Source organism: Pyxicephalus adspersus, chromosome 3, assembly GCF_032062135.1.
Source record: "Pyxicephalus adspersus chromosome 3, UCB_Pads_2.0, whole genome shotgun sequence".
Taxonomy (NCBI): Eukaryota; Metazoa; Chordata; class Amphibia; order Anura; family Pyxicephalidae; genus Pyxicephalus; species Pyxicephalus adspersus.
Genome location: NC_092860.1, coordinates 11162507 through 11189347, shown reverse-complemented (window position 1 = coordinate 11189347; position 26841 = coordinate 11162507). Strand labels below are relative to the sequence as shown.

Sequence of the window (26841 nt, the reverse complement as noted above, 5' to 3'; positions counted from 1 at the left end):
TTATCTAGGAGGTGGGGGAAGTAACACACATCAGGTGGGGATCTAAATGTGAGGACAATGGGGAAACAAACAACCGTTTCCTCAGGGTGGGGGGAGTCTGCTAAATTGAATCCTTGCAATGTGTCCACCCCATCAGTGGCACTACAAGTCCCAGCATCACCGGGCCTAGCACCCTTTCCTTGTGAAAAAAGTGCTGACAACTCACCTATAATGATCAAGATAATACATTTATTGAACCACAAGTCCAAGCATTTCCTTCCACCATCCAGGACCTTATAATTCCTAACGAAGACATACTCACCCCACACATAGCAGAAGAAGTGCAATGACATTCAGGTCCTGCTATTCCAACCTTAGGTGGACTAAAAGGCCCAGCATGTCGTCCCACCTGCAGGGAAGCTTGGCTCTCTTGGCGACACTACATCTCCCGACATACATTGCTCTCGTTCCGAGCCAAGGCTCACGTCACGTGACTCTCCTTCGCCGCCGTCCGACCTGGTAGCAGCCTGACGTAGCCGGAAGATGCGTGGTGACGTCACGTGGAAGATGGCGGCGTACATGAAGTGAGAGGACAGAGCGGGCGCAGAATGAGAGGTATGAAGGAGGACAGCTGGGGGTCCGCAGAGTTTGTGTACACACAGAGCAATGTCACCCACCTGTGACCTGGTCACTTCTCTGCAATGTATCATGTTATTTCTGTTGTAAATAAAATGAAACGCAAAGCTAAACTCCATTTAGAAAAAAAGAGAACCTCTCAGGATTGTAAACAACCCAAGAGAGCAGCTTTATGTTGTACGAAAGGTTTGAAGGTCACTCGCATGGTGGCCTGTGTCTGTACCATTCCTCTCTTGTAGTGTAGCAGCTGTCACCTTTCTATTTGTGTCCCCCTGCCACATGCTGTGGTTCCTTCCATTGACCCTGAGAATGCTGAGTCTTCTCATAACGGAGGGGTCAGAGGAAGAAACCACAGTATGTGGCAGGGGGACATAAATATCTGACAGGAGCTGCCATGGAGATGAGTATTATCATTAATAAACAGGGCTTATCTAGCGCCAACATTACGCAGCGCTGCACATTAAATAATGGTTGCAAAATACAGACTAATACAGACAATGACACAGGAGAAGAGGACCCTGCCCCGGAGAGCTTACAATCTAGTAGAACATTCTCTATTGCAGAGAACTGGTCTCCTGATTTATTTAGATGTGACTTGTTCTCTTTAAACGAGCCTCTGTTTTACAAGAAATAAAGCTGACGTCTGTGCAGATATAAAATACACAAATCTTCAGCTCTGCACCCATTAATACATTGTTACACGTATGTAAATACAAGCCAAGCGGGTCTCTGAACCTGACATGGCATTTCTGTTCTGACTGAAGGAGCAAGCAGCACAAGGAGTACGCTGATAGGATGAGAGAGATGAGCGTCTTGGTCTGTTGTTTCTCCATCAGTGATTTGTGGGGGGAGGAACAAGACTTGTAAATGCTATTGAACTGTTCCAGAGGAAAATCTGGGTTTGTGGTATGTAGCAGAGCTGGGTGAAGAGAAATACAGACTGATTTCTGATATGGATTTTAGCTCTTTGACTGGAGTTCAACCTAAAGTGCAACAAATATAAATATGTAATGCTGGGACAGATTGAGCACTCGTGTTGATTCAATTTGACACATTCAATCATGCACAATTCATATGACAGGTACACTTGACCTTCCGTGAAATTCTGTCTTACCTTCAGTGTGAAATCCATATTAGACCTGCACAGATCTGTCGACGACCCATACTGCAGGTACAGGGGCTGCACATTGAGCGACAGATATCGGCTTGTAAATGGGAGGCGGACGGATTTGAGTCTAGTTGTCACTGAATTGTTTGATAAATATCCACCGACACCTTTACAGGTAACACTCCCCCCATGTCTGTGTCTTACCCCAGCATTGAGCAGTTTGCCTGGAGTAAATCTTTATTATCTGGGTGGAGAAGTGAAGTGTTACAATCACTATGAGGCTGTTGTTGCCATTTTTCTGTGGTGATGGGGGGTGATGGTGATTGAGCATACAGGAAGTAAGTGAAAATCTCCCTAAAAAGGAAGTAAAATAAAAACAGAGATCCAAAGATGCAGAGATGTTCTAGATCTCTAATTCTATTTATTACATTATACATCGATGAACAAAAACACAACACTGCCTGACAGGTGAAGGGATCACATTGATAATCAATGGCAATAGGGCAGCAGGTGAGCAGTCAGTTCTTGAAGGTGATGAGTTTGAAGCAGGAAAAATGGAGAAGTGTTCAAATCTGAGCAACTCTGTCAAAGGCCAAATTGTGATCGTTGGATGATGGGTCAAAGCCTCCTTTAAAACGGCAGATCCTGTGGGGTGACATCGGTATGTAGTGGTTACCTAACAAAAGTAAGGTATTTGGTGAATTGGTGACAGACTCATTGATGGGGGGGGCAGCAGGGTGCATTATGGGTGGAAGACAGGCTAGCCGAGGCAGTGTGATTTAAAGTATCTGCTGCTACCATCTTGGTCCCAGATACCACAGGACACCTTCATGGACCTTGTGGGGTCCATGCCTTGATGGGTCACAAAGGTGATACACAATGTTAATCCAGGGGCGTTAACGTTTTGGCTGATGGTGTGTAATGCCTGTATTTTTACTTTTTTATTCTTGCTCAGTTGGTTTAATCATTAGTACTGGCAGGTTTGCTCACATAGGAAAGTGCTGATAACCTGTGAATTTGGGAGACACGGCTCTACAGAAAATTTCTAGACCCGTCCTCTGATCCCCCCAGCAGGGCACTCTGCTTGTGTCCTCATTTCTGCAAAATTCCCGCCCATAGCAGAGCGAGCGCTGAGACCTGAGTATGAAAATAAACTCAGAATCCGAGCGGCTCACAAAGGCTTTTCTAGAACACAGATTTAAATGGCAGACACTTTCTTGTTGGCTGCTCTTAGCCACCTTACACCTTTACAGGTTTACAATGAGTGACAAGTTCTCTTTAAAGACACAGCCTGAGTGTTTATTTAGTTCTACTTCTCACATTCCACCCGGCACACAATCAGTGAGTGAAGCAGTCCTTGCCCAATAAAAACCGCCTTCGTTTTTTATTAGCGCTCAGCATGTAAAGCCGCTAAGACGGCACAAAGATGGAAACTCTTAGAAATCGGCACTTGTACTCGTCCAGCTCGGGAAAACTAAACAACCCTGTGGGTAATCTGCTCTCGCCATAAAAGTCCTTATATATTTTTTTATTCTTTTTTTAAAACCCGCTCCTCTCAGTGCCAAGTAGTGAAAATATTCTTGCAAGATCATACTTACCACGGCATTAAATCCACACTTTATGGACCTGCCGGTTTACCAGCTCCGCTTCTCTTTTATGGCGTGACAGCTGCGCCATTAAACCTCTTTCTTTTTTCTCTTTTGGAAGTGTAAACGTGTAACTTTAAAACCCAAAAGGTTGTACGTTTATACAATTATTATAACATTTACTTTAGTTTTTGTGTGGATGCTTCAGATCAGGTGCAAAGGGGAAGCCCTTGCACCCTCAATGCCAGTTTTATTTTTGACCATGACTTTGCATCCATGTCTGTGTTTTGTGTACTCTCTTTGCATGGCTTTACACATGTAAGCTATGGGCTGTTTACCAGTTAGGATTGAAGCATGTCATGAAATATTGTACCATGGTCTGCAGTGTATGTTAAAGTTACAAATGTTTGTAAGTTGGAATTGAAAGAGATTTCATACAGAATCTTCATTTTGTTATAACTTCTTCAATATTTTACAGCAAAACACTTGCCAATGCTTGGTATAATCTCTCATATAATGCAAAATGTATTAAAGTGTTAACAGGTTTCCACAATCTGACTGTTTGGGACAATTTCCCTCCTGAACTGGAGCACAGGTAGTCCCCGGGTTATATGGGAGACAAGGACTGTAGGTTTGCTCTTCAGTTAAATTTGTCGGAACATGTACATTATTTTAGCAGTTAAGACAGATGTTTGTGTCAACATATAATTAGGCAGCCTGGTGTCAGTTACTGTATAAAATCCTCACTGTGAGTTAATCACAAACAAAGCAAAAAAAAAACTTTATTTAGCCTAGACATTCATTAACTTCTGGAGCAAGCTGTGCTTTGATATGCAAAAAGAAACAACTGCAGAGTTTGACATTAAAGAGTTACAAGAGCTCACCCCCCTAGAATCACCCACAACCTTAGCTGTGTTTAGCAAAAGATTCCTTTTGCAACTCATGCAAACTGACCCCCTCTCAAGCCTCTGTTTTGCACATGAGCAAGCAGGGAAGCCACACGTCCGTATGTCGGATATTCTTAACTCAGCGGCTACCTACATTGAACATTCCTGGTCAGAGCAATTCTGAGCGCTGCACCTAGACAGATCTGACTCCAGGAAAATTGTAGGACTGGACTGGTAGGATTGGCTAAAATTTGCCAACTGCCTCAGTTGTTTTGTTCCCCAAGAAAATGCATTTGGAGCAGTCAGTTGCTGCGTGTGAACACAAAATCCCAAGGTTGTCATGTCCGTGACCAATGATCCAATCTTTATCAGACATTTACCCAATTGCATGCGGTCAGGACAAATTCTATAGTTGAGCACTGTTCAGTAGGGGCTTGATGTGCCATCCCAGCACTTGGGTGACCCTTTCCTCAGGACTTGTGTGTGATGTAGTAGTGTAGTAGTAGTAATACAAAGCCAAGGTTTGTACGCCGAGGTCAGTCAGTGGGTGGATAATCTAAGGGTCAGTGGGTTGTGCAGGAGTCGGCAGGAAACAACTGAAGGTCAGACAGGAGTAAAGGTTTACAAGAGGAAATCAGAAACAGAATTGTATCCTGAGCTACTTTGAAACTTATTGCTATCGTTGATTGAGAGGCCATATTCAGGTACAGGCCAATCGGAGGTCAGAAGCGGTAAATCCAGGCAGGGTCATCGATTGGTCTCCCAGCCTGCCAGAGCCGCAAAAGTCATAAGTCAGTGGAAGAGGTGTGCTCATGCACGTAGCAGCATGCACTCTCACCAGCATGCCCTCTGGGACTGCCCAATGGGGAACACCAATTGCGCTAAACAGCCTGGAATGCATCAGGCCTTGTCACTGTTACAGAGGTTTTTTTCCTCTTCTTCTGTATCAGCTGAAGGGTTATGGTTCCGAGGATCAAATCTCAGTATGTCTAAACCAGGAAGTACCTGAATGGTTGTACTACCAAAAAGATTGGTGGCTGACCAAACATGACTCAGCAGATAAAAAATGTTTAAGAAAAAAGTCCAAAACAAAATCCCTTAACAGTTACCTTCCCGCAACCGAGCCAAAACCTCCTCCATGTGTCTCTTACATACTGCCCCAACCAGCGGAGGGGTTTCAGGTGCACATCACAGTGGAGTGGATTCAGCAGTATTGCCAATGCAGAAAGAAATTGACAGGACTAAGTGTGACTAAAGTGCTGATCTACAACTATAAACTTGGTGACAATGTTAAGCTACGTACACACGGCAGATTTTTATCGGCCAATTATCGGGCGAAAATCTTCCGTGTGTACAGTCGGTGTCGTCCATCGTCCGGACGACCGACCTGCCGGATCCACGGACGATGGACGACAGCCGATCGTAATGAAAGGGAAGGGGAGAGCGCGCAGCAGGGTGCCGCTCCGTCGCTCTTCCCCCTCCCCTCTCCATAGAGCATGAACGGGGCTGTATGTACAGCATCGTTCATGCATCTTGCAGCCCCTTGTCGTTGGAAAGGATCGTGAAAGATCCTTTCCAACGACAAAAATTGCAAGTGTGTACGCAGCTTTAGTCTTACTTCCTTCCACGTTGTCTTATCCCCCTGTAGTGCAAACAGGCATGGCCTAGATGAGGGTGACAACTCTGCTCTGAATTCAGGAGCAATGCAGCATTGTTACCACATCATCACATAAATCTGCATTAGGTAGACCGCTGACAGGCTTAATAGGTGTTAGGGTGAATTTGCAGGATGGACTTTAAGAAAACTGTAAGTGCAGATGTACCTATAAGCTGCATCACGTATTTTAAATGAGATTTGTTTTTTTCACTTATCCGTCACAATCAGGGTTGAGGAGTCAGAGTTGGAAGCCTGGTGTCTGAGTTTGCAAAAATGTAATGACTCCGAATCCTCAGCCCTGATTACAGATGTGTTTTAGTAGTTTGCTTGTTGCTCCATTTCAATCATTCTTGCTGCTTTGGGGTCATAGGTGGCCATGCTAATCCTAATATCTGATAATGTGTGTATTACCCTTAACAACCAACCAAATTGCAGCACTCAAATGTCTCATCCCTGACAAAAAAAATCTGAAAGCTTCATTAAGCAAAATAAGCTGCTGAACTCTCCAGAGCACTTTGCAGTTTTTGTAGTGACCCACTTTACTCATAAAACTCCATTTACCACCAAGTTTATGTATAATAAACATTTAAATGTTCTTGTAATTTCATTTAAAAATATCGCTCGGCGTGTTTCAGTTTACATAACGATACATGGCATTAATCTTTCCACTGAGGTAACTCAGTAACGTATACGGGTCGCTATATTTTCGTAGCAGCGATCTCATTTCCTCACCGCTCCATGTTAACGAGGCCATTTGTGTTTGCATGCTACGATTCAGAAAGACGCGGGGACTGGAAAATATCAGAATCTATGTTTTCCTAACACAGTCTTCTCGTGAAATGCCCACTTGATGTTTTTATACCAAGTATGGTTCGGTTCATGATAGAGGATGCAGAGGGACATTTGCCTTCTGGCAGTGGAAGAGGAGCTCCAATGTTTTTACAGATCTTTCTCCCATGAAAATGCTTGAGAGGAAAAGGTTTTCTTTTTTGTTTATACCAAAGAATGTTTTAATTATTTTGGAATTCATTGAATTGAACTTCCCTTAAAGTGGACCAAACCTACTGCCTGATAATTTGCCATTAAAAGTATTTCAAAGAGCTGTCCCTTTCCTTCGTTCAATTTTTCCACAATTTCCCACAGTAAGTGGTCTTTCTTTTTCTGGGGTTACAGTGTTGGTGAGCAAAGACAATACAGTACTTTTCTCTTATCCTCCATATCCAACATATGCTGGTTTAATTGGCATTGGTGGCAGAGACACATGCGGAAATGATGTTGTACATCAAATTCAAACCTGTGGGAAAGTGGCAAAGCTGGACCACAATTGGGAGTCGGGGACATAGCACACCCCATAATAGGCAGTGCCTGAACATGGACTTGCATGGTAGAAATAATAGGGATTATTGTAATGGGAGATGCAGAATGACTTAGGCTACGTACACACGTCAGATGATTCTTGTCCGATAATTGTCTCAGCGCTGATATTGGATGAGAATCTTGCATCTGTACAGCGCCCGTCATCCGTTGCCCTGGCCAATCAATGAACGATCATAATGAAAGTGAAAGGGAGAGAGTGCAGTGGGGTGCCGCTCTGTCGTTCTCCCTCTTCCCTCTCTATAGAGCCAGAACAGTGGTGTATGTACAGCGCTCATGCAGTCTTTTGTCCTTGAAAAGGATTGTGAAAGATCCTTTTCGACGACAATTATTGCACGTGTGTACATAGCCTTAGACATAAGAAGATATTTGCACAGTTACAATCTCACCAGGAGAACAATTGCCTATTCCCTGGAGCTGCTCTTGAATGTTTTGCTAGGTAAACATATTAATTCTGACCTTGCAATGTAGATTTTGTTAGTGTGACTGACATTTGATTTGATTTCTTCCCAGGAACAACGGGTATGTGCCTGGCACAGATTCACAGAACGTTTGCTGGATCACCAACAGCTTGCCGACTGTTTCAGATATGGCGCAAGAAGAACGATCGCTGCCTTTATTTTCACCCCACTAAACACAAGGTTAGTAGCCGATCAGTGGTTTCCACAGAGGGTAGGATATGGTTTCCTGAACTGATTTAAAGGAAAACATGTGTGTCTTCTGTCCTGGTACTTGTGTCTTCTGTCCTGGTAAGATCCTTGTCTCTCATTTCTTGTCCTGATGTCACAGAAGTTAAAGGTAATCTTCCCTCACAGACAGATTTGACTGTAAAAAATTCACTCCATCAATAGCACACCTTTATGGCACATAAAGCCATGACCATATCTCTTCATTCTTCATTTTCTCCTCTTTTACTTCTCTAGAACACTACTGTTTTTAACTAAAATTGTGCAACAGGACAGAAACCTGTAATATGGGTTCTGCAAATACTGCCAATGAGGATCAGAGGTCACAGAGAGACAGAAGTGTGAAAGCATGTTAAAAATTCTGCTCTACCTGGACATTACTCACTTTTCCATCATATCTTCCTTTTACTTTCTTTCCTCAAGACTGAACATATTTAGTCCTGCAGTCTCTCCTAATATGCTTTATCCCTTGAAACTTCTGATATTTTTCTGAGCTTTTGGGTTTGATTTTGTTTATCTATGTGTTTGTAAGTGATGTCTTCAGAACTGCATTAAAGGTCTAATAAAAGATCTGTAAAGGGGAATTAGGACTTGCTTAATCTGTTCCTCCATCTATATTCCATGTCTTATTTAACATTTAAAAACATAGAACTGCAGTTTCCACTCCTTTGATCAGTTTTCCAGCAATGCCAAATCATGTTCATGTCATCCTACTGCCCACCTTTGCGTCGCCAACAAAAAAGGCTGCTACCGAACCTTCAATTGTATCACTTAAAAGCAGATTATTAGAACAAGACTCAGCACAGAGCCTTGAGGTACATCACTAATGACTGGTCTCTGTTCCGAATTAACCCCATTTACAACCACACTCAATCCCCTTAGCCAAGGGCTAAACCATAGCTTGTCCTAGCACCACCCTGGTCCAGAACATTTGTGGTTTAGTCAAAACATTCAGTCAGATATGACATGATCTGCTCGTAGTAAGGCTTTGCTGCCTTGAGTCCGGCAAATTGAGTGTTCCTAAATTGTAAATTGTCCTGGCTCGTCAACTGCCTGACTTCCGTCTTCTGAGTTTGTTGGGTCAAGCAGTTCAATGGCAGCAACTGTCTGACCTGCTGTGACCTCTAACCCCCTATCACTGCATCTAACTCAACAAATGTCAAACTCAGACAAAGTAATTAGGCTGATGTAATTATAATAAATGAGTATTAGAATTCCAGGACAAACCTAAACTGGGTTGGCTGATTTTAGGGTTTCACATCTTTTATCAAAATGTGACACACAATATTAAAGGGGACAGCAAAACCTGACAACATAGGGTTTAAAGCAGGGATGTCTTTAAAATATGAACTGCAAGCAGAAAAAGGCAAAAATAATTCAGATCTGTAATCTTTACTACATTATTACATGCATTGTTTTTTTATTTTAGTGCAGTCTTTGTACATCAGAGCTCAAAATGTCAGGAAGAGAAGCTAATCAGTTGTTATGCTTACAGAAGCATGCTGATAGGAGATCAAAGCAAAAATATGATCTCCTATATATGCTGCTTCTTCTTTCACTTCCATTCATAGGATGGGGGCAGGTCCAGGACAACCTGGACTCGGACAAAGTGGGGTAAATATTACTGTCCATTAAGCAAGCAACAGAAAAAAACACTGCAGATGAAATCTCTGGATTGACAGTGAATATGGAAGCAAAATCAGATTTTGCCATTTTACTTTTAATGGAGTGTTCATTATCTCTTAATGGAGTTCTGCTTTAATAACTGGCTACAGAACAAAGGTATTTCAGTAAAAACACACAAAAGTCTGTATTTCCTAAGGTAACTCATAGATTGTAAGTTCTTCAGGGCGGGGTCTTCTCCTCCTCCTGTGTCAATGTCTGTATCTGTCTGTAATTTGCAATCCCTGTTTATTGTACAGTGCTGGGTAATATGTTGGGGCTATATAAATCCTATTATAATAAAAATAACCAAAAAATTTTGTGTTATGAGCTCCTAAAGGGAATACATTTCTACTTCACAATCACATCATCAGTTACACTAGGTGAACATTGTTGGATTCAGCAAATGATTTACATTTCCAAAATTATTTTACTGTCTTGCACCTCTGTATAATGAAGTCTTGATATAAACAGAAACCTGATTTTTTTTCTGTATTTACAGTATACAACACAGCATGGGTTTTTATGTCAGAGGATGAAGCATAAAACAGACCTGCCTGACTCGGCTCAGGAAGAGAAAGTACTGCGGGAGGTGAAGGAAATATCCCGTGCACTCAGCGTGCCGCACAAAGACCCTTCCAAAGATTCACCAGAGACGAAATCCACCGGTGACAAACTCTGTGATCAGTTCCCTGGGGCTGAGGACAGCAGAGGCTGGAAAGAGATAAAAGTAAACCTGTCCACCCTGCCAGGGATTTTGGCTCGACTATCAAAAATCCGACTCTCAGGTATTTATTCATATTTGGATGGTGGACATTTCACAGGACATTGTATTAAAGCTGTCATTTATAACATGTTATGGTAAAATATATTATAATATACTCAAGTGACATCCCATTGCTGCTGGCTAATTAAATCTTCTCTGTGAGTTGTATCAGCTCAAATGAATCACTCCAATAGCAATAGAAAATGGTAAACGGTGACCAGCTGGTGTGATCATGCCTGCACTGCTGGACTGCCAATACTTTGCACCTGTAAACTGTGCTGGCAAGGAACACAGACAGAGGGCTAAGGTGAATATATACATTCTGCACAAGCTATTTAGGAAAAATAAAAGTCAAAATGGGAAGTTTCTTTTCCATCACAGAAAATTAATGCTTGAATTTAGTCCCCTGTATATCCACCAATCCATAATAAGCATGAAATGAAAAATCCTGTCTACTAAAAGCTGTTGTCTGTCTGCAGTCTGGGAGGGGAGAAAGACAGCAGAATGGAAATGTTTAATAAATGATCATGATAATATTTTTAAATCGTATATGTTACACAGAGCTGTACAATGATGAGTACAAGTTATAACTTACATAGAAAACAATGCCAGTTATTATACAGGAGGAAAAGAGAGCTCGCTCTGAGCAAGTTTACAATCCAAGGCAAATCTTCTCATTATGGGAGGAGCAGAGACACAAACTACTGGGGGGAAATCCTCCAATTGTGGGAGGGGCAGAGACACAAACTACTGGGGGAAATCTCTCCATTGTGGGAGGGGCAGAAACAAACTGCTGGGGAAAATCTCTCCATTGTGGGGGGGGGCAGACACACAAATTACTGGGGGAAATTCCCCATTGGGGGAGAGGCAGAGACAAACTACTGGGGAAATCTCCCCATTGTGGGAGGGGCAGAAAGACAAACTACTGGGAGAAATTTCACCATTGTGGGAGGGGCAGAGACAGAAACTACTAGGGAAATCTCCCCAATGTGGAAGAGGCAGACACAAACTACTGGGGGGAATCCTCCAATTGTGGGAGGGGCAGAGACACAAACTACTAAACTGCTGGGGAAAATCTCTCCATTGTGCAGAGACACAAACTACTGCGAGAAATTTCACCATTGTGGGAGGGGCAGAGACACAAACTCCTGGGGGAAATCTCTTTATTGTGGGAGGGGCAGAGACACAAACCACTGGGGGAAATCTTACCATTGTGGGAGGGGCAGAGCCAGAAACTACTAGGGAAATCTCCCCGTTCTGGGAAGGGCACAGACACAAACTGCTGGGGGGGAGGGATCTTATCATTGTGGTAGGAGCAGAGACACAAACTACAGGGGAGAAATATCCCCCATTGTGAGAAGGGCAAAGACACATTGTACTGTAAGGTAATCTCAAAGAAGAATTTCAGCTTCCTGGCACCCACACACAACCTGAGCTGATTTATCTTTTTAAATTCATTATTGTTAATATCTGCTGTTCAACTTTGATAAATATTAATCCTTAACTGTGTTTTTTCAGCTTTGCATCTTTCTCTTTCAGTGCAGATTAGTTTTTATGTCAGCTAAAGGAAAAATTCTCGCACTTCTGGAGTACGATCAAATTAAGTTCCACCCAGGGTGTAAAAATTCAATTTATGCAACAAATCTAAATCCTGAAAGACCCAAACAGACACCAATAATCAGTTCTTATTATCAGCACGCCACAATAGGCAATCACCTCCATTTAATTACTGTGGTTAATTTACAGCTTTAATTAATGTAGCCGCGTTAATCGCTTGTTATTAAGATAAGGAACATCATGAAATAAGTGGACACCTGTAGGTAAACTATAATTATGCCAAAGAGTTTGAAGTACTCGAATTCCTGGTATTTCTTCTTTTTAGTTTGATTTCCTGAACTTTGAAGTTTCTAGAAACCCATTGCTATAAATATCTCCCATATTAAATGGTAAAAAGATTATTGTTGGGAGTTGGATGCACTTAAAGGTTTTTAATGAAACTTTTAAAAAAGAAAATACTGTTTTTATATCTTTATTTTTGGCACCTGGGTGAGGCCTTGTGCAGTGTTCATGGGGTTCTGTCCCTGAAAAGCTTCTACTCATAATCCAGGGCAGAGGAAATAATAAAAAGCACCAGGCCTGAAAAACGAAAACGGCAAAAGCAAAATTTTTAGAAGTAACAAAATAAAACTCTCTGCAGGACTCCTAAGCTAGCCAGTCATTTAGCATAACACAATAATTGCTATAGATCACTAAAACGAGGGCAGAGGTCAGTATTGGATCAGGTGGGTATCCTCAGGGGGGTGATACGCTTTAGGACAACTCAATTCAAAGGTACAAAACTGTATGTTTAGTGTGAACATTTAAATATTCTTTTATTTGGCATTGATGCCTTGTCACAAAATGTAATTTTATATTTTACCTCTTTACAGCCCTGGTGGTGATCACTGCATCAGCTGGCTATGCCATGGCACCAGTGCCCTTTGATCTCAGCTGCTTCCTGTTGGCCTCTATTGGAACTGGCCTGGCTTCCTGTGCAGCCAATACCATCAACCAGGTGAGCCAAACTTGTGTGTTTAAGAATGCGTTTTGCCATTGTACATATATGAATGAACTGATTCCTCTATTATACATCAGAGCTGTGCTGAAATGACAGATGGGATCGTTTTTTATTGTCAATAATGATATCTTATTTTTTTCCTTTCTTTACATTGGTGTTACTTGCTCTACTTGTCTGAATAATCTTCATTGTGTTTGCTTATCATAAAATATACCTGCAGCCCATTAATTTGTTTTAGTGTTGGATACAACATGCTTTGTGACTCTTGTGCAAGGAATGGCGGAGCGTTTATCACCAAAACACAATCACCAGCTAAACAGTTTAACCTTTCCATTACATTACTAAAAGCTGTCCCAATTGAAGAGAGTTCCACCTTCTCCTTATAAGATTTTCTACCTAATAGGGACAGAGAAAGAAGCACAAATCCACGGTTCTACGCCCCCCTGCTGTATCTACAGCAATATAAAAGGGTTGAGCTGGAGTTGGGCTTTAAGAATGAAGTCTGATTAGGTCCCCTGTGAGGTTCTGAGGCTGAGTGTGCTGTACTCCAATATGTTCTGGTATTCTGTTTATTGTATATGATGTTTTGTAGGATGTGATATTGGTTGAAGTCATTATTTACGGGTTGTTTTTTGTGATTTCTGATGTGTAATGTATAAGTTATCAGGGGGGTTCATAGTTACCTTGTGTGTTTTATCTGAGCTGTTTCATGGCCAATAGGAATGCGTAAGAAGCAGTAAAGGGTAGGTAAGATTTAGCAAAAGCTGAAAGTTCCGTAGAAGATGGTCAGAGAAGATGGTTTGGAATCTTGCTGCTGGTAGGTTATACAAGGGTCCCTATTTTACTGAAGTTTATTTAAACCATTTGTATTTGAAGTAAAACAGACTGAGCATTTTTGCAAAGATCTGCTTTGTCACACTAACGACAACCTGATAGCAAAATTCCCATGTTAGACTGACAGAGCAGTATAATGTAAAAATGTGATATGTTCACAGTGCTGGTCATCTATTTTTCCTCCACATTTCTGATGTGCAGGGATTGCTGGAAATACATCATTTAACATGCAGTTAATACGTAGGACCAATCTCTTTATTATCTCATATCACATTTGTGCTAAACAAATTTACCAGTCCCTGCAATGTATGGGTGTCATTCACTTGGCCTGCATTGTGCAGAGATTTGATGGTCTGCAGATTAACAAAGTGGATTTGTGTTGTCTCATGTCCACATTGTATCTCTCCAGAGGCCAGCACTTCACCCCCACACGGTGACAACAATCTCCCGTATGCACAGTTGTACATTTTTTTTAATCTTTTTTTTTTGACAATCCAGCCAAGAGCTGAAACATCTCTGCCTTTCACCCGGCACTTTCTTTGTCTTGATCCCAGCCTCCCATGGGGCAATAAGTTTTTTCCTTCATGTTTGCAAGATTGTAGCTGATCCATTAGGACATTGAAGAGCCGGCATTTTCCCGGTCTGTAAAAAATGTAATTGAGTTAGGTTTCATTTCCTTGTTCCTTTTCTTTTTCGTCCTTTTAATGCTCTCCTGTAATACATACATTTCATTAGCCGGTGACTGCGGGGCTCCTCAGATAAGGAGTAGCAGAGCGCGTCTGCGTACCAAGCAGCCTCATTCACAGAACCAAACGCGCTGGAATGAGATAAGCAAATGAGTTTACAGCTATTCAGCTTTATCCGTGAATGGATCTTAATGCTGCAATTCTTCAAAAGAAGGAGGATCTCTGGGGAGGATGTCTGCCATGTTTAACCTGTCTGTAGCCAGTACATGCTGGGTGCACTGGTGGGGTGCTGGCACACAATTTCCATCTAAGTGGAGTGCAATTTTAGAATACCGCCCCATCTGTGATGGACAATGCTCTGACTTCTGTACTAGGCTTTAGGGTCAGTACTCTGAGCTAATAAAGTTCTGCTGCAAGTCTATATGCGAAGGAACATGTTCATAGGAAATGAGAGCAAAATAAGGTTGAGCTGGGAAGACTGTATTGTCCGTTGACAGGCTGGTGGTTGGGACTATATTGCTTAACTACTGTTGAAAATACAAAGCAAAACAGGTTTCTGCTTCCATAGAGAATAAATAGAATTGTGATTCTGGTATGATTTTGAAGTTGAGTTCCTCCTCAATACATACAGCTACAGATGAGATTCGTTTTAAATTGCCTTATTGCTTTTCTAAATCTTGCAAATAGTCTCTAGTCCAACACAGGTTCACTAATATTTGCCCCCCATTACAAAAACTCGATGATAAAATGAAAAACACTGTGCTAAATTCTCTTTAAATCTCCTGTCAGAGAGGCACCTTTGATTCTCACAGAGTGTTTGTAGTTGCCGTATGTGGGGGAGAGAAACTTTTTAAGGTAGGGATCCTTATCTGCCGAGATCAGTAGATAGGTCTGCAGACAGATCATATACATAATTGGTGCGTGATGGCCATCTTCTCATTATTTCTGCACAGCACACCTTTTAATGTTTGGAGAACTTGTCCTGTTAATGGTCTTTGCCAGACATGTCGGGAAATTTGTTTTGTATCACCATAGAAGTCTCTCATTTCCATCAGTGTGTGTATGGTGATGGGGACAATCAGTGTGTTTTCATGTCTGCTGCCACCTTCCGCTCAGGTCATGATCTGGCCTTGTTGGAAAGGGAATTCGTGAAGTCTCATATACTCGGCTATAATGTACTTGGCCAATTATGATTGTTTTATAGCAGTAAGTGTCACTATGAGCAACTTTTCTGATTTGGTGAATTGTGTTTACATATAAACATATATATATATAATGAACTGTTTGCATTTTACTTTAAATTTTGAATAATATTTAAAATCTCCACATTGGAACACTTATGTTGTTATATCCTGCATTGGAGCGTGCTTTCCCCACCCCCACCTTTTACGTATGCTTGTGCCCAGTTTGGTTTGTTCTGTTTCTCAAATCGGGAGGAATGCTGATTAGCAGATTATCAGATAAACCCTAACAGCACATTATGATTTACATATCTGGACACCCAGAATATTCAGCCAGACATTCATGTTTGAAAGGAGGAGTAAAAGGTAGGAATTAAAATGCTGGCCTGTCTTGGGAGAAAATGGTTGGCTAAGGCTGCGTACACACGTGCAAAAATTGTCCTTGGAAACTAACGATCCATGACAGATCGTTCCATAATTGTTAACAAAAAAAGTGCAACCACTGGTCAACGACGCCAATCCACCAGTCCCAGCGGATATGATTGGGCGACGATCGCTCGTAATCTATTGTGTATATACGGTCGTTCAGTGATTGTGGATTGTTCTGTGATAAACTTTCTCGTGTACATGTACCTTCCTGCCTGCATCGTTTGAACTATCGCATCTAATGTGTGTACATTATTGGTGGATTATATTTGAACGATCGTATCGTTACTGCATGTACAGAATTGTGCACTATATGATCGTTCAAAATAATCGGGAATAATTGTTGAACGTTCGTTTTCAAACGATAATTATTGCACATGCGTACCTTGCCTAAGACCCTGGAGAAGATGGGTTTTCGAAGTTGGGGAGCGCTTACAGATATTATACAAACGTGTTGGATCTAAAACCCAAATAATTTTTTGGCTTTCTATCAGACATGAAATGAGCAGACATGGTGCCAATAACAACAGAGCCTGCAACATCCTGATATTCCTATTTCTCTGTAGATTTTGGGGAAATAACCTACTTGATGAAATATAGAGCTTTGCAGAAAATTACCCGCACTGCCCAGTTCATTCCGCTAAGCCTGACACGCAGAGAATAATCAGCTCTTACCATTACAATGCCGGTGAGATAACTAGTTTGTGCTGCGCTCCGGGTTAAAAGTCACATTTCAGGCAGAAGTGATTTTTTTCCCCCTTCAATATGTAATTATGGTTTGTAAAACAGGAGTGTGTGCAAATTGTCCGGCTCTATCTGCCCAGCCTTCTGCATGCAAACTCTGATCAGCGCACATTAAGCAAATGAGAAAGTGGAGTGTCATTTAGATGCCGTATTCTGCATTTAAGATCTATTTGCTATTATCCAGCGGCCCATCATCTGACAGCGCAGTGTAAGTTAATGGAGGGAAGGGGCTGGAGGTTATGAAGTCTGTTTAGTGAGAAGGTGCCGTACTATTAGATGATTCTCTGTGAATGCCAAGGGCCGTGGGACCTCGCTGTGCTGGGGAATGGAGATGAAATATGATTTGTGACAGATAGGAGGAATCATTGTCACCCAGCAGATTGTCTTGTCAGTCCTTGGTATCAATCACTTTGTTCCTCTTAATGGTCTCTGGGTATATACAGGTTTTAAAGAATCTATAGGCAAAATTTAAATCATTCTAATGCCTACCTCTACTTTAATGGCAAGTTTGTATAGAAGAAAATATTTAATGCAGATGGTCATGACACAAATAACAAGGTCACCCTAGTGACACCCTCCTGTATATATATAGTGTAGCATGGAGCTAGGAATACTTGGTTTAGTACCTGCAATACTTTATAGACTTTTTGGCTTTATCACACTTCCTTTATGAGTTTTTCAAATGAGTAATTTTAGTTGTTGGCTGGAATTGTCCTTTAAAACTTCCAATCAATTCCAAATTTCATCATCTGCCTTCACGAGCTCTGGGGCATGGTAATATGAAGCGTAATTATGACTCTGTAGGCCTTCATCTCCTCATAGACTGACTTGTTATGACTGGAACATGCAGATTGTGACTGAAGAGCTTTCATCTCTCTATAATCAGAGGAAAATCTCCATTAACCCCTCTCCCGAAGTGCCAAAACACTGCCTAATACGTCTTCAAATGTCGAGCGTCTTGCTGATCTCGGCCTGGAGTCGGTGTGGCATTTCCTATATGTCCCGTGTGATGAATGTAAAGCATCGCCATCGTTTGCTGTTTGTGAAATGTCATGCTGCTAAAAACCATTTATAAGACAGAAATTAAAAAAACATGCCGACGGATGTCAATGAAAAATCACCAGCTTTACCAGTGCGACATTTATAAAGATGCGGCACGAGCTTTGAATCTTACAGGGCCGCATCTTTCATACTCACTGGCTGTCTAATCCCAGCCTTGTGGATGCAGAGAAATTCTTATAGCAATGTGTGGGAAAGTTGCACAAAGAGGACCTGAACTGTGTTACCTGTGCCCAGAAAACCCATAGGCCACCTGCAGCTGATCTCCTATTACATACCATGGCTGTTTTTGTCTCAAAGCAGTCATCTTGGTAGAGTCAGGGCTTTGCTATCTTTTGTCAGAGCTGTCCTTAGTGGGGTAATGGTAGATGTAGAGCAGGGGTTGGCAAACTTTTTGGACTACTAGGCCATTTCAAGAGGTCAAGAAGGCACACTAGGCCAGAAGAAACAAGGTGTTCAAGAAAAAGTTTTTTCCAACCATGTACATGTGCACATGCTTGTCAACCTTCCGGAGCCTGGTAGCTGCGTGTTGCTTCTGCTCTTTAGGCATAGTAATTAGGGTTACTGTGCGGGAACTCGATGACATTACAGGAACTCGCGATAACATAACAATTCAATTAGGCCGGATCCAACAATAAATAACTAGGGGGGGGCGTAAGGCCGGACAGGAATACTGGCTAGGCCGTATCCAGCCTAAAGGCCGGAGTTTGGCTACCTCTGATGTAGAGGAAGCACCGGTCTTCAGAATGAATGAAGAAGGGAGATCCATACCCTGCAGGACCTCAGGTGCAACTTCCCCTCCAGCAAGGAGAACAGCAAGCAGCATAATAGTGATGCCAGCAAATCTCACAACACCTGTGCCTTAGACGTTGGATATCAATCAACCTGGATATTTGGCCATTTTTTGGTCATACATTACCATTTGTCTCCTGAGCATAGAACAGATCAGAGAATATGAAAAGAATGCTTCCCATTTCTTGAAATGTCCCAGCATCATGTGCAAGTATAATGTATGAGCATATATTATATGTATATTACATGCCTTTTTTTATACCCAGTGACATTCTTTTTCATGCAGCACAGGCAGATGGTGGCTTTTCAGAGGGGCAGTGCCAAGGTGCTGTACATAGCATCCATTAAACAGAAAGATGTGGTAATGCTCACATGTCATGTTGGATCCCTGAGTATATTTGTATATTTGCAGAGGCTCATTGAAATGATTCCCCCTTGGAATCTTCAGAAACCTCCATTCATTTTATAAAATATTTTCACATGCCGCCCCTAAGATTGCACCAACCAGGAATTTTCCGATATACCTTGTTGTTGTGTTTTGTTCAGCTCTCAGAAATGTTAGCAATGTCTTTGCACATAGTAACAGATTGTCCCAGGCCCACCTCAATCCCTCCATGATTCTCACCCTGTCACGTCTTTAGGTAATTTAACTGAGCGGATGGGCAGGCTGATTTAGTTCAGAAGTAAATGTTTTTATAATTGTCTTCCAATCAGTCGCTGATTTTTGCAGTAAAGCTTGAATGGCACAGAGGTAATTGATTCTTTGAATGTAAGGGTCAGGTGAGGTGCAGGGGGTGGGGAGGCTCCTCAATAATTAAACATATTCATTCTGATCTGTGAAATGTGTGTGCTTTTCTCAGCTTTTTTTTGGCCATTTTGGCACAATCTCCGCTCCTCACTCTCTCCAGTTCCTCCCTTCTGGTGAAGTTAAACAGATAAGACGCAATTAGCTTTATGTATTCCAATCAGCAAGAACATTGTTAGTCCCAGATAAGGGCAGTAAGATGGACATTAGTACCTAGTGGGGTAAAAGGTCAGCTCAGCAGCCAAAACCTGACCCCCCCCATCAGTCTAGCTTCTGCGGTGACAAATGCTCTGTTTCTGGATTTGGGCAGTGCAAAGCCCACGGAAGCAATGAGCATATCTGAAGTTCTGTGCCCGGTGAGGATCAGTTTCCTGTCTGTTGGGAATGAATGGCCACACCTACACTGCATATTGAAACATTGATTAGAAACAGTGGCTTTTGTCCTCTATTGTGTTCGTATATTATTATTATTAATATTATTAACAAACAGGATTTATATAGCCCCAACATGTTACGCAGCGCTGTACATTAAATAGGGGTAGCAAGACAGACAGATACGGACAGTGAAACAGGAGGAGAGGACCCTGCCCCCAAAAGCTTACAATCTAGGAAATGTAAATATTATCAAAATATATAAAGAAACTTCCTGCCACAGATGGGAATTCCTCTCATTTATCGGTGATCACTCCATCGGTTTGGACACCTTTGTTGTTCATCGAAGTCTCTGCAACGTTCACGGAGGAAGCGCCTGGCTAAGCTGGTGTCGGAGATTTATTTGGGATTAAACGTCTTTTCTTCTTTCCTTTCTTGCTCTCGGTGCCTTTCATTTCTCAGACATCAAACGTGTTATCTTAAGACAGGAAGCACTTTTGCTGCATTCACCTTCCTGAAAGGATTTCTAGACTTCCTTACCTGTCTGATAAACCCCCCTTCTATATATCCGGCTGCGTCTGATTGAGTCAGATCACAGGGAAAACTTGTGTTCATCAGAGAGATCGCAGACAGCAGAGGTTGTGAGATTAGATTGTTTGCTCTTGTGCTGAGACTCGAAAAACGGTTAGGAAGGTTTTGATGTCACCAAAGTGATTTGCTGGGGTGTCCGATTTCATACTGCATTTTATATAACCATTGCCTGCATATGATTTCCTCTTTAGCAGGGCAGGACCATCTTTTGTTCAGGAGTCACCATTTCCTCCTGGACTGAGATGCCAATGTCACAATCATGTAGATACTTATTTTAAAACCATTTCCAGTAGAGTCCCCCTGTACAAGTCATATTAATTTTTTTTTTTGTAATCTAGCTCTACAACTTCCACAGGGTCTGGAAAGCCCCAGGCTGGGGCAGAATACCCATAATTCCAGACATTCTTTCTCACACTTACTTCCAGGTATGGTGGGCGGGATTGTACAAGGAGGATGAAAGGAGATCTCTTACTGGCATGTCCTGTTAGCCTCGGTAGGTGTGATCCCTACTTTGTTCAGTAAGACAACACGGGTTAGTCCTCTGCAAAGCATACCCTGATCAAAGTCATCTCTCACGGCTTTCCTAATGACCCAACCTACACAAACGCCTCAGGTCATGCACACCGCCAGACCTTGGAGGCCTCTTCCCCATCCATCGTCAGGATATCTCCTTACCAAGTTCATTTCCAATGCCTGGAGCACCATCAGGGCGCAGAATGTCCTCAGAGCTGAAGAATTTATCTTTTACAATAATTCACTTTCTGAGATTTTGATGATCCTGTTATGCCGAAAGGACTCAGATGGATAGCTTTATATTCTTTACTTTGACCTTTGTAGGAATGACGTTTAGTTTGCTCTGTGCGCTGTAGGTCATTAGTGATTGCCAGAAAATAGTTTTCACTTTATTTTCATCCATGGGTGCCCCTCCGTGCTGCTGAACTTGTTTAGGCATTCCTGTCAATGTGCACTTGATTTAAAGTAACATTGTGCTCAAAATTAAAATAAAAAATTCAGTTAATTACCACGTAACTAATAAAAAATGAACAAACTTTATGCAAAAAAATAAATCTGCAGCTGATTTTGTGTTTAGCTGGTCTTGTGATTCAGGCATCTCTTCCAGACAGCATTGCCACGTCCAGTGTTCAACCCAGAAATTTCTTAAAGCTGGGTGGGAAGAATTTGTAGGCGGGTGGCAGCCCCTGTATTGTAACCTAACTCTTCAGTAACTACCCAAAAACTGCCGGGTGGTCACTGAAAAATGCTGGGTGGTGCGCCCGTCTAAAAAGGACCAAGGAGAACACTGAACGTCCTATGTAGCCTGGTGTAGCCTATAAGTGGGGGATCCAGCAAAACTAATGAATGGACAATAAAGCTGCAGCTTCTGGAATTCCTGACCCCAACCCAAATCTGCTGCTTTAAAAGAGAATTTCAGGAAGCTGATAAAAGAACACATTCTGCAAAAATACATTTTATTAATTTCATGTAACCTTTATTATGTTAATGTTATTTTCTCATTTTCATTCTTGGCAAATCTGCAGCTTTATTCAAATAATTCCAGCCATGACGTCCTTGTTCAGGCATTTATAGGCTGACAACACCTTGTTGTGTTTCTACATTGCCACTCTGCCACATTACCCCGGAGCAGACTACAGGAGGAACAGGTGACACATATTGCACATACATAGTGCAGACGGTGCTGGAGCAAATGCATATAGACAGGAAGTGGCTGATGGAGGCTGCAAGTGATTAGTGGCATTAGGGCCCCCTTCTGGTGTCTTTCTACCACACACATTAAACTGATATTAGGCATTGTGTTCCGGTGGGCAATTGGAAATAAAACATTGGTGTGCAGCATAATGCAAAATACCAAATGTGGAGATTTAAAACGATAAAAAAAAAGAAAAAAAAAAGGTGAAGGTTTGTGAAGATGAAAATTTGTTTTGTTTTAACTGAAAGGCATTCAGTTTGTGTTTAGATCTACTGTAACAATTTGCCTATAAACACAAAGCTGCAAGAAAATTCTGCGTGATTGCCGCATTTACCGTATCGATTACAGTTCATTTGTTCAGTGTAAAGTTTGTTTGCCGCTCACTTCCCTGCAGCTCATTGTTGGGCCTCATCACAACCCCTTCAAAGCTTTGTATCAGAGTGGACGCAGATGTCCCCGGTCTCATGTATGCTTTGTTCAGGCTCAACAAGTGTCCCCGTGTGAGCGGGCGATGTCTGAGTCAGCTGTATGAATGGCTGAAATATGAGCGCGGGTCGGTACAATCATTATTTGTCTAGAACCTCTTCACTTCTATTGAAAGACGTTTGTGCAAGCAGCCCCATTAGAGGTTGTTTTATTGATCTACATCAATAGGGTTGGAACATTTTGTTTAAATGTATTCTATTTATTTTCTATTCAAGGTATTTTCTGTCAAATATGACATTTTTTTAATGTGACCTTTAAATTTGGATTGCCTGCTAAATGGCTCTGACTTTCTTTGATGGTTCATTGTCTGCCCTGTTTCAGGAATTCCTATAATTGCTGTGATCTGCTCCTTCTGAATGGGCCAAAAAATAGAGAGTAATAAAGAAATCTGCTTATTTTATTTGTCAGTCCTATAATTTATCCATGGTCCATGGTCCTCTCATCCATTTCTAAAGCTGAACCCCAATACAATAAATTACAAACCGATTATATGTTTAGGAAAAACGAAATGGTTCTGTATTAAAGTGAAGGTAAACCAAACACTAAAATCATATAATAACATGAAAGTGTCAGAGGACCTGAACTGTGCCAATCAAATGCAAGTGAAGGATAGGAAGTTTGTCACCATTACTTGCAGCTGACCCTTCATTACTTGTCATTTCTTGCTGTACACCGCGTCTGCATGTGGAGTCGGCCATCTTGGTAAAGAAGAAGGGCTTTGCTTTCTAAAGTCATATCTGCCCCTCTAATGATTTGCTGACAGGTGAGAAAATAATCAAGAACCAGAAGAAGTAGTGCAGGGAATACAAATCCACAGAAAGAAAATAGAAGAAGCAGGGAGATCCTTCCAATGCAGATCCTCAGGTACATCATCCTCTCCAGCAAGGAAAACAATCAAGGAATCTGGATATAACCAAATCTTACTCTAAATCTAGTAGATGATCTTACACTGCTATGAGGCTCCAGAACAAGATTGCCTTGGCACACAATCTGCACTTTTATTTTACTGGAAATAAAGGTAAACTGGGACCCTACATATATATACACAATATTTTTAGATCTTAACATAGTAAATCTTTTTTCTGTTCAGGTCTGTGTTCACTTTTTTCTTTACGTATAAAGTCTGCGTTTTACTGAGCACTATTCCAATATGATTGGAGAGATGATTTATGGCGGTATGAAAGGCCACTTAATGTGAAATAAACAGGGAGATTAACTGTACAGAATTGTTTTACTGATGAAACGTCCGCTTTCTTCCCCCCTGGGGCATAATCAGTAATTGTGGGTAGTTGCTGTTTTTGTACACAAATAAACTTGGGGCAAGTGTTATTAGCAGCAGTATGGAGGGTGCAAGGCGCAAAATATAATAACAAGTAGCTGCACTTCTAACCAGGTATAAAGCCTGAGATCTCTGCATTAGATTTTATAAAGCTTAATCAGGGTTCAAAAATGTAAACGGGGCATTGATCCCAATAATTTACATTTTGTATGTTGTCCTTACATATTTTATTTTTAGTCTTGGTAGAATTTTTCTCATATGTGTAATTTTTACATTCAATAAAGGTGTAAATTTTACCAAAAAAAAAATCTGAAATTTTTTCTGCAGGTTTTTTTCCCTTTTGATTTTCAGATCCATTAAACCTTTGTATGAGGGGCCTCATTCAGCATTTTACTTTGTACTTTATGCCTTTTTCTTTTTGCCGCACATGTATGTTTTGATGGTTTACGACTGCCTCATTAATTCCCCCATTTTATATCCAGGAAGCGGTGAAAATCGATGAACAAATTCTGTCGGTTCCAGAGCTTGTGTGCCGTGAAACGGGATCCACAATGGGATCAGGTTTATGGGTTCCTGCCTGTTCCTGCTGGTCCTTCTGGGTATAGAGGCAGGACAGGTGCACGTCAGGAAAAATAAAGATAGATTTCTTGAAAGGCCTTAACCAGACTAAAACCAATAACCAGCAGACGGGAAATGGTACTACAAAATCAAAAACAGATGGTAGCGGATTAACCCTTTGGTGTTAGATGGTTACACATAAACAAAGTGATTAGGATAGTAGTAGTAAAATCAAGATGTAACAATAAAACTGTATTATGAAAAGGGTGTCTGAAGTGAACATAAACCTTTCAGGTAGCCCCTTTTTGCATTGTAAATAGGTATTATTATTATTATTATTACACAGTATTTATTTAGCGCCATCATATTACGCAGCGCTGTACAAAGTCCATAGCCGTGTCACTAACTGTCCCTCAAAGAAGCCCCTCTTAGACCTTAGACCTTAGAAGTCATATGTCATTACTGTAGTCTAAGGTCAATTTTAGGGGGAAGCCAATTAACCTCGCTCCATGTTTTTGGGATGTGGGAGGAAACCCATGCAGACACGTGGAGAACCTGCAAACTCCATGCAGATAGTGTCCTGGCTGGGATTCGAACCTAGGACCTAGCGCTGCAAAGGCCGGCGTGCTAACCCCTGAGCCACCATGCTGCATATTAATGAAATAGTAGATTGCTCCAGTTTCTGCCCTTTTTGAGGACTTCCTTTAATTTGGTGATACGTTTATCTTGGTGGCTCCTCAATTCTGCAGAAATATGACTTCCCATGCGAACTACAGGCAGCTGTGCTTTCCTGCGATCTGCTTCTGTCATGGTGCCATTTGGGTTGATTGGCAGCCCCTCTGACCATTCAGCAGCTTGGCTCGGGGTGTTCTGCTTTAGCTGGTCTGTAGTGGTGACTAAAGACAAGTTTTGTGTTTTGCATTAACACCCACAATAGACATGCACTCATTCATGATTCTCTAAGTGGTGGCCATTTTGCATTGCTTAGATCCATTTTGAAAAAGCGGATTAGGAAAGCCTTTCCATGAGGAGCTTTGACAGTTCCTGGAAACTGATAAATAATATATTGTTCCTTGTGCAATAAAGTTTCTATTCTCCAGTCTGGGATGTGGAGAGCATATTAGTGTCTCTGCTTTATTTAATGCTCTCTGCACTATTCTGCACCTTCCAATCTGTACTTGTTATGCATTTTAACAGGATCCCAACACAGCGGGGAGTCTCTGTTCACTTAGCAGAGCAGCGAGGCCAGCGTGCAGAGCAACGGCCAAAATCTGAGTCCAGTCCCAGAAACTTGGTTTAAAGAGGAACAACAATTTAATTAAAAAAAAAGTTGTTTTAGGACGAAGAACTGCTTATTTTAGTTTTCTAGTATGCTGAGCCAAATACTTCACATCAGTGATCTCCCCTCTTTAAATAAAGTAATTTAGACAGAATATCAAAAAATGCTCAAAATCATTTCCATTATTTGAGCCAATACATTATTTTTTCTCAGTTCATACATGCTTGTTTGTGACAGATATGAGCAAAATAAATAAGGTAGACCTGAACCTAAAAATCATCTGGCTGTCTTTTAGGTAACAAATATTTTTGTCTTGAATTCCTGCAGTTCCTTTATTTGTTGTTCTTCTTGCTGGAGAAAAAGCCGCACCTTATGACATGCAATGTAAGAATCTCCCTGTTCCTTCACCTTCCCACTGCTTCTTGATCATTGCTTCGATAGTCATCGGGTTACCAGTCACTGGTGGGGGCATCTCTGACATGAGGAAGCAAAACTTCAACTCTACCAAGATGTCTGTCCCCAAAGACAAATATGTAACAAGGCATGATATGTCATGGCCTGGTGACCTTTGCCCCTCATTTGCCTTTTTTGGGCACAGCTTTCACAGTTTGGGTAATAAGTCTCTTACTTATTTTAAGATCTGAGTGCGGCTTTACTGAATTTTTGACCATAGGTAATTTGGGTAACCAGGCAGTGTACGACAGTTCAAACCTTCCTGTTCCAAGAAACAGATTCCGAATCCACTTACAGGGAATTCTGGGACATTTAGACTGAGGTCAGATGGGAGCTACAATCCTGCCTGTACCCTGGGCCTCCCATTAGCTGAACATGCCTCATATAGCACTTTTTGGGCAATCATATTAAATGCTTATACCCATCACTTGGTAGTTTAATGTTTAGAAGAATCAGAGTGTCTGCTGTATTATCCCCCCTTAGCTGACAGACCTTCCTGTCCTGGTACGAAAACCCTCGGAGCAATCTAAGTTCCAATACAGTCACAAGTTTTTTCTAGATCATATACATACCTGAGGATGGGGATGTGGATTGACAAGTACATTTGTCAAAAGTTTAATAAAAAACAGTAAACCAAGCGTTGTAAGATAACTCGGCTTGTACTCTTATACACAGAACTGGTGTATTCTG

At 41.5% G+C, this 26841-nt stretch overlaps 1 protein-coding gene across 1 annotated transcript in view; it reads left to right on the top strand.

Annotated features, from left to right (window-relative positions):
* The first annotated feature begins 464 nt into the window (after nt 1–464).
* COX10 (cytochrome c oxidase assembly factor heme A:farnesyltransferase COX10) overlaps nt 465–26841 on the top strand; it is a 60402-nt gene continuing 34025 nt past the window's right edge. Inside the window, exons 1-4 of the mRNA XM_072403584.1 lie at nt 465–594; nt 7741–7868; nt 10078–10363; nt 12771–12895. Of these exons, the coding sequence (XP_072259685.1) occupies nt 588–594; nt 7741–7868; nt 10078–10363; nt 12771–12895 (546 nt within the window). The 5' untranslated portion in view covers nt 465–587. The remainder of the gene's footprint in view (nt 595–7740; nt 7869–10077; nt 10364–12770; nt 12896–26841) is intronic.